Here is a 15,922-nt window from a genome sequence, read left to right as displayed (position 1 = left end):
CTCAGAGTGGCAGCACACTCACACACATACAGAAGTTAAATAAAAACTTCACACACAATAACTGCAGGGGAGGAATCTGTCGTCCTGAGAGTCTGTTGTAGAGACCCATGAGTGTCTGTTGTAGAGACACCCACTCTGTTTGTTCAGGGGTTACTCCCCCTTTTTGTCAAAAATGTTGCCAAAGCCAACAACATAACCAGAGAATAACGACAGAGTTACAAACTTGGTTTTACTTCACAGTTTCAACCAAGTTACCATCCACTTGATCTTGCTTCATAGCTTTGATCAAGTAATCACCCACTTTTGCTTTATAGTAGGTACCACCATATCAGATGCCATGATGTTGTTTCTGACATCCAAAACCACTCCTGCATGAACAGCATCCTTGAACTCCTGCAGGTACATTGGCCTTCTCACAGTAGGGTGGCTCCTTACCCTCTTGTATCCACCCTTGTTGCAGGTAGCATAGCTATGATCTGTTGACCAATCATAGCCTAGTACAAATTGTTTAATAGGCAGAGATATTAAACAATTTATCCCAAACATCAGTGGTTGCTATAAGGTCTCAGAGAGACATATTCCCAGTTTGCTCCTTAAGTTTTCAAACTGAGTAGCATCCAGAGCCTTTGTAAATATGTCAGCCAGTTGAAGATCCGTGGCTACATGTTCCAAAGTGATCACCTTGTCTTCCACCAGATCTCTGATGAAGTGGTGCCTAGTGTCAATATGTTTGGTCCTGCTGTGTTGGATGGGATTCTTGGAGATATTTATGGCACTGAGATTATCACAGAACAATGTCATGACATTTTGAGTGACATTGTACTCAATGAGCATCTGTTTCATCCAAACCAGTTGGGAACAACTGCTTCCAGCAGCTATGTATTCAGCCTCTGCAGTGGACAGAGAAACACAATTTTGCTTCTTGCTGAACCAAGATATGAGGTTGTCTCCTAAGAAGAAGCATCCACCTGATGTGCTTTTTCTGTCATCAGCACTCCCAGCCCAGTCAGCATCACAGTACCCAGATAGGACAGGCTCAGACCCATGTGAATACAGCATCCGATAGTCACAGGTCCCATTGATGTACTTGAGAATCCGTTTGACTTGATTCAAGTGGCTCATCTTAGGCTCTGCTTGATATCTGGCACACACTCCAACTGCATAGGAAATGTCAGGTCTACTTGCAGTTAGGTACAGCAGGCTACCTATCATGCTTCTATACAGGCATTGATCAACACTAGGCCCTCCATCATCTTTGGTTAACTTCAGATGAGTGGGAGCAGGAGTCCTCTTGTGCCTAGCATTATCCAGACCAAACTTCTTAACTATGTTCTTGGCATACTTGCTTTGGGAGAGAAACATAGAGTCCTCCATTTGGTTTACTTGCATTCCAAGGAAATAGGTCAGTTCTCCCACTAGACTCATTTCAAACTCAGACTGCATCTGGTGAACAAATTTTTTAACCATTTGTTCTGACATTCCACCAAAGACTATATCATCAACATATATTTGAGCTATCATGATTTTTCCTTCTTCATCCTTCACAAACAAGGTTTTATCTATGCCACCTTTCTGTATCCATTTGAGGTCAGAAATTCGGTTAACCTTTCATACCATGCTCTAGGTGCTTGTTTCAACCCATACAAGGCTTTCCTCAACTTGTATACATGCTCAGGTTGGTTAGGATCACAGAACCCTTTAGGTTGTTCCACATAGACTTCTTCATTCAGGTAGCCATTCAAGAATGCACTCTTCACATCCATTTGGAATAGCTTAAACTTCAGGATGCATGCTACCCCCAACAGCAATCTGATGGACTCAAGCCTAGCCACAGGAGCAAATGTCTCATCAAAATCTACCCCTTCAACTTGAGTGTATCCTTGAGCTACTAGTCTTGCTTTATTTCTAGTAATTACTCCTTTCTCATCAGATTTGTTTTTGTAGATCCACTTGGTACCAATGATGTTGGTCCCTTCAGGTCTTGGAACTAGTTCCCATACTTCATTCCTTTTGAACTGCTCAAGTTCCTCTTGCATGGCAGTGATCCAGTATTCATCAGTCAGAGCTTCTTTCACATTCTTTGGTTCAACCTTGGATACAAAGCAGGAATTTGAGTTTATTCCTCTTGACCTGGTAGTTACACCACTGGTGGGATCCCCTATGATAAGATCCTTAGGGTGGTCTTTCTGAATTCTGATAGATGGCACTTTGGTGGTTACATCTATTTCACATTCAGGAGGAGGTTCCTGTACTTCTTCAGACTTGACTGGACTGTCAGTTGAACTGTCAAGGAATGTTTCAACATCCTCCATGACATCGGTTCCTTCCTCTTTATCATCCACAATAACATTTATGGATTCCATCAGGACATTGGTCCTGTAGTTGAACACTCTGTAGGCTCTGTTGTTAGTGGAGTATCCTAGAAATATACCTTCATCACTTTTGGGATCTAGCTTCCTTCTCTGTTCACGATCTGTGAGGATGTAGCATTTACTTCCAAAGATATGAAAGTACTTCACAGTGGGTTTTCTGCCTTTCCATATTTCATATAGAGTGGAGGAGGTTCCTTTTCTCAAGGTGACTCTGTTGTGAACATAGCACGCGGTATTCATAGCTTCAGCCCAGAAGTGCATGGGGAGCTTCTTTGCATGAATCATTGCTCTGGCAGATTCTTGAATAGTTCTATTTTTTCTTTCAACTATTCCATTCTGCTGAGGAGTTATAGGAGAGGAGAACTCATGACTTATTCCTTCAGACGAGCAAAACTCATCAAACTTGGAATTCTTGAACTCCGTACCATGATCACTTCTAATCCGGACCACACAACAGTCCTTTTCCCTTTGAAGTCTTATGCACAGGTCTTTGAAGACATCAAATGTATCTGACTTCTCTCTGATGAAGCTTATCCACGTGTATCTGGAATGGTCATCCACCACCACGTATGCATATTTCTTCCCACCAAGACTTTCAACCTGCATAGGTCCCATTAGGTCCATGTGCAACAGTTACAGTTCCAGAACTCTGGAGGTTGTGGGATGTCCCAGCTTCGGATGTGACGTCTTGGTTTGCTTGCCCACCTGGCATTCTCCACAGACTCTTCCTTCATCAATCAGAAGCTTTGGAATTCCTCTGACTGCTTCCTTAGATATAATCTTCTTCATTCCCCGTAAGTGGAGATGTCCAAGGCGTCTATGCCACAGCTTCACATCCTGTTCTTCCTTGGCTGAGGAGCATGTTGTGGAAAAGTTAGAGACTTCAGGTTCCCACAGGTAGCAGTTATCTTTGGACCTGGTTCCTCTCATAACTTCCTGATTGTCACCATTTGTCACAATGCATAGCTCCTTAGTAAACTGAACATGAAACCCTTGATCACACAGCTGACTTATGCTGATGAGGTTTGTAGTTAGTCCTCTTACTAACAGCACATTATTCAGTTTTGGCACTCCAGAACAGTCCAGTTTGCCCACACCTTTTATTTTTCCTTTAGCACCATCACCAAAGGTCACATAGCTGGTAGTGTGAGGTTGAATATCTACCAGTAGATTTTCCATACCAGTCATATGTCTTGAGCATCCACTGTCAAAGTACCAGTCTCTCTGGTAGAAGCCCTTAGAGCAGTGTGTGCTATCCTAGCATACCATTGTTGCTTCTTAATGGGAACATATCGCTTATGTGTTTTATGCTTAGGCCTGACATGCGAGGCTTGGTTAGGGAAACCATGAATCCAGTAGCAGAAGGCTTTTATATGACCAAGCCTACCACAGTGGTGACACCTCCACTCCTGGTATTTCCTCTTCTGATGATCATTCATCCTGGTTCCTCGATGTTGAGACATTGGCTTTGACTTCCGCTTGAACTTCTGAACTTTAGCCTTTGGGCGTTTGTGTTCAGTTGAGGATCTTTTCCCAGATCCAAGGCCAGATTTGGTTCCAGACTGCTGTCCCACCTTTAGAATCTCTTCTAAGGTGTCAGTTCCCTTATTCATCATTCTGATGGATTTAGTCATCTGATTCAGCTTGGAAGTCAGCAGGGTGATCTCACCATTTAGACCCTCTATGACAGACAGTTGCTTCTGTCTCTCATCTTCCAGTTCCTTGATGAGTTTCTTTTGCTTTTCTCCTTGTGCACGCACTTCTGCACTGGTGGAACACAGCTTCTTATAGGCTGCAGCAAGTTCATCAAAGGTCAGTTCATCTGCACTTGAGTCATCTTCAGAGGCACAAACACTGGTTAGTGCAGTGACATGTTTGGCAGATTCTCCTTCAAACTCACTTTCAGAGTCTCCTTCAGACCATGTGATAGCTAACCCCTTACTTTGCAATTTGAGGTAAGTAGGGCATTCAGCTCTGACGTGTCCATACCCTTCACAGCCATGACACTGGATTCCCTTGCCGTGATTGAACTTCTCATCAGAGGTTGATCTTTTCTTAATGTCAGACGGGATGTTCTTGACATTGGGTCTACCTCTTTGATCAATCTTCTTCACGAACTTGTTGAACTGTCTCCCAAGCATGGCTAAGGCTTCTGATATACTTTCATCACCTCCAGTATATCCTGCTTCTGACTCCTCTTCAGTATTAGATACAAAAGCTATACTTTTGTTCTTCTTCTCTGCATACTCACCCAAGCCCATTTCAAAGGTTTGGAGGGAACCAATGAGTTCATCCACCTTCATGTTGCAGATGTCCTGCGCCTCCTCTATGGTTGTGACCTTCATAGCAAATCTCTTAGGCAAGGACCTGAGAATCTTTCTTACAAGTTTCTCTTCAGCCACTTTCTCACCTAGTCCACCAGAGGTGTTTGCAATTTCAAGAATATTCATGTGAAAGTCATGAATAGTCTCATCCTCTTTCATCCTCAGATTTTCAAACTTGGTGGTCAGCATCTAAAGTTTGGACATCTTCACCTTGGAAGTACCTTCATGAGTTACCTTGAGGGTATCCCAAACTTCCTTAGCTAGTTCACAGTGGTGTACCAGCCTGAAGATGTTCTTGCTGATTCCATTGAACAATGCATTCAAGGCCTTGGAATTTCCAAGAGCTAATGCCTCTTGCTCCTTGTCCCACTCTTCTTCAGGAATCTGCACACTGACTCCATCTTCACCTGTCCTCATTGGATGTTCCCATCCTTTGTTGACAGCTCTCCAGACTTTGCTGTCTAGAGACCTTAAGAAGGCTATCATACGAGGCTTCCAGTCATCATAATTAGAGCCATCCAACATGGGTGGTCTGTTTGAGTGTCCTAAATCCTTGTCCATGGTACTAGAAAGTAACTTCCCTAGATCTCACCCAGAAATTCACAGGCAGGGTGCCTGCTCTGATGCCAATTGAAATTCTAGTTATCAGACTTTGGATGTCACACTGGTTGTTATGACATCCAATTCTGCACTGACAGGGATTATGCAGAACTTAACAGTAAGTGCAGTAAATAACACAAGTAATTGTTCACCCAGTTCAGTCCAACATGACCTACGTCTGGGGGCTACCAAGCCAGGGAGGAAATCCACTATTAGTAGTATCAATTCAAAGCTAAACTCACCCGTTTACAACTTATCACTTAATCCCTACCCAATGCAATTTCAATCTTAACCTAAGATCAGAGTTCCTACTCACTCCCCCTCAATCACCTCAGTGATTACTATCTTTAAACAATATTAAAGACAAGTTAAAGTCACACTTCAAACAACTCTTGATTGTGCTTCACAGCTTTAATCAAGATACACAGCACTCACGCTTAAAAGCTTTGAGTGACACAACACTTACAACTCAATGAACACCCTATGCCAAAGCTATCATCTACTTGATAATGACTTGGCTTACAAGATACGTCTAATACAAGACTCACAAAAATACAGCAGTGAAGTATGATGGACACACTTAATCTTCACGCCTCAAAATCCCTGAAACTGAATGAAGGAACGCCTTCCTTTATATTGCAGTATCCTGGGCTTTTGCACCTGTATTCTCCTGAATTTAAGGTCACACAAGTTTCCATAAATTCAACATTTAGGTTACTAACAAATAGGCTATTTGTTAGGTTCATTGAATGTAGATTGGTTGTTGATTTCCTGGTTTTTCTCTAAGCTGTTGACTTCCTGAAGAATAGCCTGAGAAAAAGCTGAAACAGAAAACTGAACAACCTACAATATAGCATATGCTGTCAGGCATGAATGTCACGACATTCAGCTTGACATCAAGGTTCATATGCTGAGTCTGTTTTTCCAGAAAACAGACTGTACAATTTTGCTGACCTGTACATGATCAAAATGACCATACTACAGTGAAAGCTTACATTAATAAATGTCAAAGTGTCCAACTTAACATTTACACAATTGGCCTTAAGTTAGTTTTGTTATTCTTTTTGAAGAACAAACTAAGTTACATGCTGAAGTATAGCAGAACACCACTCTGTCTAATCTTCAGCAGCTGCTGTCAATGATGAAAGTCATAACATCCAGTTTGACTTTCAGTCAGTAGGCCTTATGCCAGGTCTGGTCTTTCCTTGATAACCAGACTGGAAATAAATACTAAGTTCTAACAGAGCTCCTGCTGTCCTTAGTATCTGTTGACAGGTATGAATGTCACAGCATCCAGTTTGACATTCAATAAAACCTGTGTTAGCTAGTCCTGCAGTAACTACAATGTAGTCACATCTACATGTCATGACATCAGTCAAGACATTAGTAACCATCTAGTGTTTTACCATATAATGCAGCCAATTAAACACCTACACCATTGGTAAGTCCCCAAATTCAACAGTTGTGTAAGACAACTATGTGACAAAGATGACAATGTAACATTTGATTCTTCTTATTGCAAGATCATAAAATAAAAATCAAATGAAACTATATTTACTAGTTCAAGAAGTGAAAATACCTACACAGTGAATCTAAATAAGATCTTTTTAATTGATGTATGTCTCCTAAGTAACAAGGATGAATATTGACTATGGCATAAGAGAATAGCTCACAACCACATGGATCACTTGAACAAATTAGTTCGCATGGATCTCGTAGATGGCCTGCCATACTTACATTTTGAAAATAACAAGTTATGTGATGTGTGCCAAAAAAGGAACCAAGTGAAGGCTCCTTTTAAATCTAAAAGTATAGTTTATACTGATCAACCCTTACAACTACTTCACATGAACCTTTTTGTCCCATATAGAACCAAAAGTCTAGATGAAAACGTCTATGATGGAAACATCTACTCTCTCTCTATACCTAGACATTATTCTTATCTCTGAAAAGGGACGCGTTTGTTGCCTTTCAAAAACTAGTCAAGGTTATCCATAATGAAAAATGTGTAAGTGTTGCATCCATAAGAACTGATCATGGGGGAGAATTCTAAAATTGAGAATTCAAATTTTTTTGTAACGAGAATGGTATTCGACACATCTTTTCCATCCAAATAACTTCCCAATAAAACGGGGTAGTAGGGAGGAAAAATATATCTTTAATAGAGCTTGCAAGGACGATGCTCAATGAGAACAATCTTCCCAAATATTTCTAGAGTGATGTTGTAAACACCGCTTGCTATGTTATGAGTCATCCTATGAACTATACAAAGGAATAAAGTTGAATATCTTTCATCTACACGTCTTTGGTTGCAAATTCTTTATCCTTAACAACTAGAAAGATAACCTTCAAAAATTCAACGCAAAAGCTGATGAATGTGTATTTATAGGATATTCCACTTTGAGTAAAGCTTTTAGAATCTATAACAAAAGAACTAAGACAACCGAAGAATCAATTCATGTTACCTTTGATGAATCTAACCTAATACATGTAGAAGTAAAGTTGTTGATTGTGTATGTATCTTGGAAAAGACAAGTCTGAAAGATAATCAAAAACCATACCAAGAGCAAAATAAAAACCAAGTCACAATGGAAGAACCAGTTCAGGATCAAATCTCATACTCTCCACAAGAACATTCAGATCTCACAAAGGAATGAAGATCAACAAAATATCATCCGATCCAGAATGTTATTGAAGATATATCCAAGGGAGTCACTACTCAGCGGTTTCACAATAAGGTGTGTAACTTTATGGTCTTTATTTCACAAATTGAGCCAATGTAATCGACTAAGCTATAATCAATGAACATTGGTATCTTTCTATTCAAGAAGAGTTAAATCAATTTGAACGAAACAACATTTGAGAACTCGTTCCCAAAGCTTCAATTAATCTAGTAATTGGTACCCGAAGGGTCTTTCGTAGCAAGTTGGATGAATATGGGAATGTTTTAAGAAATAAATCCAGACTTGTTGTGAATGGATACAATCAACATGAAGGAATAAACTTTGATGAAACATATGCTTCTATAGCTAGATTAGAATTCATAAGGATGTTAGTAGCCTTCTCTTGCATCATGAATTTTAAATGGATGTAAAAAGTACTTTTCTAAATGGTTACATCCAAGATGAGGTATTTATTGACCAACCTCCAGGTTTTATCAACCCAAATTTTTCAGACCATGTTTTCAAGCTTATGAATGCATTATATGGGCTTAAACAAGCTCCTACGACATGGCATGACCGTGTTAGTAAGTTCTTGCTTGAAAACAAGTTCCAGAGAGGACAAGTTGATAAAACTATTTTAATCAAGAAAATCGAGCATGATATTTTTTTGGTTAAAATTTATGTCGATGTCATTATCTTTGGTGGTACTAATGAATCCTTATGCAATGAATTTTCTGAGATTATGCATAATGAGTTCAAATTTTCAATGATAGGAGCGCTAAAAAACTTTCTAGGACTTAAAATACATCAAACTAAAAAGGAAACATTCATAAATCAAGTTAAATATTGCAAAGAGTTGTTGAAAAAAAATAATATGGAGAAGTGCAAAGTAATAGATACCCGAATGTCAACCTCATGCAACTTCGACAAGGACGAAGATGAAAAACCAGTCGAAGAAAGCAAGTTTGAGGTATGATAGGCTCAATTATCTATCTAATTACATTCTGTTTTGATATAATGTTTGTTGCATTTATATGTGCATGTTTTCAAGCATCCATAAAAGAATCACATCTCAATGCAGTCAAATGCATTATGAGATATCTCTCCAGCACACAACACATGAGTTTATGGTGCCCTAGGGGAGAGGATTGTGACTTAGTTGGGTACTTTGACTCTGATTTTGCTGGGTGCAGATTGGATAGGAAAAGTATCAGCGGTACATGTTGTCATACCCTAATTTTGTCTGGGCCTTTTAAAACTTTCATACATCTATTTTTTTTACTTTGCATTACCTGCATAATATAACATATCTTTCATCACACATAATGCCAAAAATGTCAAGAAAAATAAATTTTCGGATCTAGAGACATACCGATTGAATTGTTTCTCAAATGTACGTAAAATTAGCGGACAAAAGAACTTAAAGATCGTGCCTACAAACATGAGTTTTATTAATCTATGTTTTGCGTAGTTTAATCCGGCGTGCTCGTTTTATTTTTTTGACAACTTTTTTCAGTCGCATTTTGATCAGTTTGAGTCTGTTTAGCCGGACATTTTTTACTTCAAAATTTAATAAAAATCTGTATGTTTTCCATAAGTTTATTTCGCGCTAATCATTTTAGTTTATTCAATTTAATTTTTCAGACACATTTGCATCTGATTTTTACTCATATTCAGTCATTTTATTTTTATTCTTTTGTCAAAGTATTCGAAATAATTAAATATAATTTTTTACCCTTTCATTTTATTTTTATCATATTTATTTAAGAAAGTGTGAATTTTAGTTGTTTTAATTTATTTAATCTCATTTAAATTAATTAAAGCTTTTAGAAGGGACAACTTTAACATTTTAAATTATGTGTGTTTCTTTGATTTAATCATGACTTTTGGATCAAGATTAATCAATAGACTATTTTAGCTACCCACGCTTATTTTCCAATCAAAAAATAGAATTTAAATAAATAGATTAATTAATAAAATCATAAAAAAATCTCCCTGCTCCATTAGGAATGAGACATGTGTCCTAATTAAGGTAAAAAAAATGGTTATTGAAAGGGTGGGGATCGAAACGCGGTCTTTCTCCCTATGATATTACCATTTAACGTCTCTCTCAGCTCTCCAACATAAAAGGGACGCGTGTCCCACTCTCTTAGAAAACTCACACCTTTTCTCTGAAAAAAATACACACAAGAAGAAAAAAAAGGGATCTCACTTTTGAAAACTCTGTTCACCAGTTTCTCATAACCAATGATAATTGACCTCTCTATTCATTCATTCTTTTAATACGTGACCCACTATGACCTGAGACTTCTCTCTTGAAAAAAAAAGATGGCAACAATAATGATATTTCTTTTTTAGCACACTCATAAGAGGAGGTTTCATCACTTTTCTTTTATGGGTTTCTACACTCAGTAGAAGAAAGAAACAAAAAAAGCATTGGATGCTTTTGAATACTCTTCCTACACCATCACACTATTACCTTCAATAACCTCTCATCCAACCTCCACCTGCTGGAAATCTCAATAAAACCCAACCACCGGAAAACCGCCGCACATAACCTATACCCTTCTTCTACTCCACAAAACCTCCGCCATGAACTTCAACAACCACCATTCGCCTGCAACTTTCCACACCCTCTAAAACTCCCCCTGCCTTGCATTCAACCCTCACCAATACGAAACCTCTGCTGCAAACTTCAACAACTCACATCCACCGCGGTTCACCAGCCTCGACCGTGTAACCATACAAACCTCCGCTTCCTCCCTCAAAGACCTTGTCGTCTCTCACTATTTACGCACACCACCACCACCACCAACAACACAGTGAGAGCAACTCAACTGCTCTTTCTTCACTCAACAACCGAGGTAGCCACCACCAAACACTACACTTAACAAACAAGCTTCCGATTTCAAAGAACCAACTCCTACTGATATGAGATTCTTGCTACAAGGGACCCTACAAATACAACTCAACAACACTGACCACACGGTTATAGTAACATTTCGAGTTCTTTGCGGTTGGTGTTTCTATTTTTAAACTTGCTTGCTGTTTGGAATCTCGATCTGTAGTGTATTTTTTTGTGATATTTGAAGATTAATTTATGTTTGTTTGGTTTATACTTGATTGATTTTTTGGGTTGACTGCAACAATTTATAAATGGTATAGCATTCGTAAACGGTTTGTCTCATTGCTACTCTGAAACGCTACTGCTTCAACTATCTATGTTGCAAACTTGTTTCGCGCCACCAGTTTAACATTGCAATAATGGCTTGGTGCAGTATGGGTAAACTTTTCAATTCATTTTTGTGAGATGCTGCACTTTTTTGAGCTTCTGTGTATTTCGGTTTACGTTATGAAATTTGATGGTTGATTTTACATTTGTTTGCGTATTCGTTCCATTCGCATCCTTATAAAATTATGTTAATTTGTTTTATGGGTTATGTTGCATACTTTTATTTGATAATGAGAAAGACAATCACAGTAGAGAGGGAAGGAGTTTTTTCCTCTTGATTATGAAATAAGTCACATTATAAGTTGTGTTGTTTTTTTATCTTTAATATTGGTGTACTTTTGGTTTAGTTTATATTTTTGGTTTACTTATTAAGTAGATATTGGTTTTTTGTTTAGTTTATATTATTGATATCTGTTTTTTTTTTTGTTTTTTTTAATATTTTTTTTACCTATTAAGTAGACAATCTTGGCTTATTGAGTAAATAACTTGTATTCTATTTTGGCTACTAATGCCAAATATGCATATTCTGTTGGTTTGCGTGTTGATCCAAGTACATCCTGAGCACCTATAAAAATAATATTGGTTTGATACTGTTTATTTTATTGCGTTAAATCGGACTTGTGATCCGCAGATTTGACATTTATATGTCGTTATGCCGTCAGATTTTTTTTTATACCTCAATATGATATTTTCGCCGTGTTTCGATCCTTACGTACGACACTTCGATTACGTGGTCGTTATGTACAAACCGGCTTTGAGCACATTGTAGATAACTCGCTTCGATTAATTTGCACTTGAGCTTGTTGCTTTTTCTTTAATTAGATTAATTAGTTTATTAAAATTTATTTAAATTAGTTAATTTTGATAAATTAATTTTAATTAATTTGATTATTTGATTTAATTAAATAATTTTGATGATTAATTTTAATTAGCTTAATTAATCGATTTAGCTAAATTTTAATGAATTAATTTTGTTAATTAAAAGTTTATTGACTTATGTCAATATCATTTCAACAATCAGTTTCAAACTATCAACTCGATTCCATTCATAATCACTTTAACTTCAACTCAATTTCATTCATAATCACTTCGACTTCAAATCATTTCGAAACCATTTTCATAATTCAATTCATCCATAAATGCAAATAAAAAACCTCTATCAATATCGAGTGCGTCTCTACCAAATCAATTCAAAACACCTAATCACGATTAAACACCATTTTCGTTAAAGGTGAAAAGGGGGATAGTCTCGAGCCTTCGATTTCTCTCCTCAATTTTTTAGGTATGAGTTCCCTTACTCGACTAGTCAAATAATTATCATCTCTTAAAAACTTCTAATCAAAATCAAATCCAATTCATTTTCATAATAACTTAGACAAAAAAGGAAGTGATCTAGAGCCTTCTATTCCCTTCCCCGAATACTTGGACGTGAGTTGCCTTACTCGACCATTCAAGTATTCATCGTTTATCTAAAATACGTCAACAATATCTAAACCCTTTCGTTAAGGATGTAAAGAGAGATGGTCTCGAGCCTTCGATTCCTCTCTTTGATTACTTGGATAGGAGTTCCCTTACTCGACCATTCGAGTATTCGTCGTCCATTCAAAATACCTTAACACTATCTAAATCTTTTCGCAATTAAGGATGAAAAATGAGATGGTCTAGAGTATTCAATTCCTCTCCTCGATCATTTGGATACAGGTTGGCTTACTCGGCCATTCGAGTAATTGTCATCCAATAAAACACTCAACACATGAAACCTATCTTTTTCTCGCCCCCGTGCGATCGAAACTCTTTTCACAAACATACATTGTTTAGTCCTTTCTAATGCGTACACAAACTAGCGCTTAAGTTTCCCATGCGCGAGCATCCAACTAAATGTCAAAAAGCAAAAGTAATATACTTACTTTTGGGGAAATATAAACTGGTTTTTTATCAAGTACATTATGTTTGAGTGCATTATACTTCTCCATCGCTCTACACATGTCGGTTAAAATTAAATATGAATAAAAACTATTCAACTCTAAAGTTAAAAATAATACCATTTACCCATTCAAAGCGTTAACCACTTCTTCAGGCAGATCAGAGTGCAACGAGCAAAACATAACTATAGTATTTTTCTTGGGACATATACCAATTAGTTGTCAATGATCATTGCATAAACATTCAAAATAATTAATATGTATCAAAATTGATTTATAAATGAAAACAAAACTTAATATATACTTACTTGCGGCAATAGAGAGCCAAATAACAATCTTTGATGTTCCCTTTCAACTTATCTTTTAAGTAAAGAAGGATATTATTTCATGTCAAAGCGCGATTAAGACCAATGTGCGCCGGATCTAAGATGGAATACTTATTTTGAAGTTTCCTTTCAATACATAACTCATGGATGTACTTGCAAGAACAAATCTTTATGTTAAATTAGAATAACATATGAATATAAATAAAGATCAACATAAAAACTATACTTACGAGGACCAAATTTGTAATATGGATTTGTCTAGATACACATTTCCCAACAAAAATCATGGACAAAAATCCTATAAAGTACGAATAACTGAGTTGGATCATGACTTAATTTAATACCCAAACATGGGTCTGGAATACTGTCAATGATCATTCCTAGTCTCTCAATATTATCTACTTTTGACGGTGTGGGTTCAATACTGCCCTGGTTGGCAGAAAAAATTTCTTTCGCGCTTGTATCACCCATAACTTTATGAACTTCATTCTCTCGAATTTCCATCCGATTTGAATTTGTGTAGCTTAATAGACCAAATGAATTTAATTTTTGCATCATAGAAACGACATACATACAATTCAAAATTAAAATACGAAAACAATAATAACAACAACATACAACTTATACCTCAAGCACATCGCGGATTCACTTCTTGGACACATTCTCCTCAGTCATCCTCTCTCACTCCTCTTGCTCCTTTTAGACACTTTCCCACATCGTCGACAACAACCACCTTCTCTCCTCCTCTAACTTCCTATCATTCTCCTCCCTCCACCTCTTCTCCTCCTCCTCCTCAAACATCTTCCCATCCTCCTCTAACTTCCTATTATGCTTCTCCCTCCATCTCTTCTTATCCTCCTCCAACTTCCTATCTTGCTCCTCCATCCACCTCTTCCTCTCCTCCTCCAACTTTCTATCATGCTTCTCATTTTCCTTCTCCAACTTAATAGTAACAATCTATTTAATCTCTCTCTTATGGATTTTCTCTCTAAATGATTTAGATGGTCCAAAATATTCCTTGAATCCAATGTTTCTTTCAAGACCACGGACACGCCAAGGATGCTCCTCGATTCCAATCATTTTTACCAAGATGTCATGGCGATCTTGTGAAGTGAAGAAGCCGACTTTGATTTGTTCAACCAGATCATCCTACAACACATATGAAATTTAATCTTAAAAAAATTTATTTAACTAATTGAAAAAAGTATCTACTTAAAATCCTTTAAGCCACTTCGCATGTAACATCTAATGTGAACTTACTATCTTTTCTTTAACGCGACCTCTTCAATTTCTTGTGGCATGATGGTAGAGATGGAGTGCGATCAAGAATCATAGAACCTCCTAGATCTTCCTCCCTTTGTTTTCTTTTTTCTTCCATCATATTCTTTTCAAGTTTTTGATATCCTCCATGAGACAATCTATATAGATAGATATTTTTAGCTCGATTTTCCTTTCCTTTTTGGCTCTTTGCCAAGAAGGCATGAGTGGTGCGAGACTTTACAAATTTCTCCCAAACATCTTGTTCAATAAATGAATACACGTCGTATGGAGGATTTTATTTATCTTCTCCATGTTTAATATAATCATGGGTGAATTGTGTCTTAAAGCCCCTCCAACGCTCACCATAATATGTAAGCATCTTCTTTTTCACATTATTATCATTTGGACTAACAATGAACACTTCATATGTTTAAAAAATAGAGATGTTATTAGTATTAAAAATAAATAAATGATCATATATACTTGCAAACAAATCATAAAACACTGAACATCTTCCTATATGGCGTCTTTCAAGTCCTCTTCGACATCGTGTCAACTATCTATCAAAATGCTCACTTTACTTCTATATTGTAACACAATGTAACCCATAAAATCGTTAGCGTGTTCACCATAAGCCATGCCAGTTGCAGCATCAACTGTAACTGGGTAGCGAACACCGGTTTCATGGGCTTTTTTCACTTTGGTATACATCGCGACACCTCTAGTTTTTCTTCTACAATTTGTATTAATAGATGTTGTAGCAGATGTTGTATAAGAGGTGCTTGTCGAATCGGTCATGACTATCAAGATACAAATACGTAGAAACAAAATGATAAAGAGACAAATTGTGAAAAACAAAATGATATAAACTCATTTCAGTGATATATAACTTGTTTCAGTGATATATAACCCGTTTCAGTGACTAACAAACCTGTTGAAAAATGATATATGTTGACAAAATGACTATCTAAATAAACCTTAAAATGATCAAGAGAAACTTTACTAACTAACGTTTCAATAAAAACAAATGGAAAATCGTAGAAACAAAATGATCAAAAGACAAACTAACTGTCATACCCCAAAATTTGCCCATTAATCTTGCAAAACATTTCTCGAAGCACTCCAACTTATTCTGCAAGGCACTGGCCTTAAAGGAACAAAAGTCCAGCTCACAACAGACCCAATCCAGAAAAAGGCCCAAACTAGCTTGCTCGCTAGGCGAG

At 37.2% G+C, this 15,922-nt stretch overlaps 1 protein-coding gene across 1 annotated transcript; it reads right to left on the bottom strand.

Annotated features, from left to right (window-relative positions):
• Positions 1-14,138: 14,138 nt before the first annotated feature.
• LOC127079195 (uncharacterized) lies at positions 14,139-15,497 on the bottom strand. Its single transcript, XM_051019615.1, has 3 exons — positions 15,276-15,497; positions 14,526-14,588; positions 14,139-14,372 (listed from the first exon to the last, which is right to left on the bottom strand). Exons 1-3 carry the CDS (start codon positions 15,495-15,497, stop codon positions 14,139-14,141), a joined length of 519 nt encoding a protein of 172 aa, XP_050875572.1.
• Between the last annotated feature and the right edge of the window lie 425 nt (positions 15,498-15,922).

Source organism: Lathyrus oleraceus, chromosome 5 (genome assembly GCF_024323335.1).
Source record: "Lathyrus oleraceus cultivar Zhongwan6 chromosome 5, CAAS_Psat_ZW6_1.0, whole genome shotgun sequence".
NCBI classification, from domain to species: Eukaryota; Viridiplantae; Streptophyta; class Magnoliopsida; order Fabales; family Fabaceae; genus Lathyrus; species Lathyrus oleraceus.
Note: the sequence above shows the minus strand (reverse complement) of the source record. Positions and strands in the feature narration are given on the sequence as shown.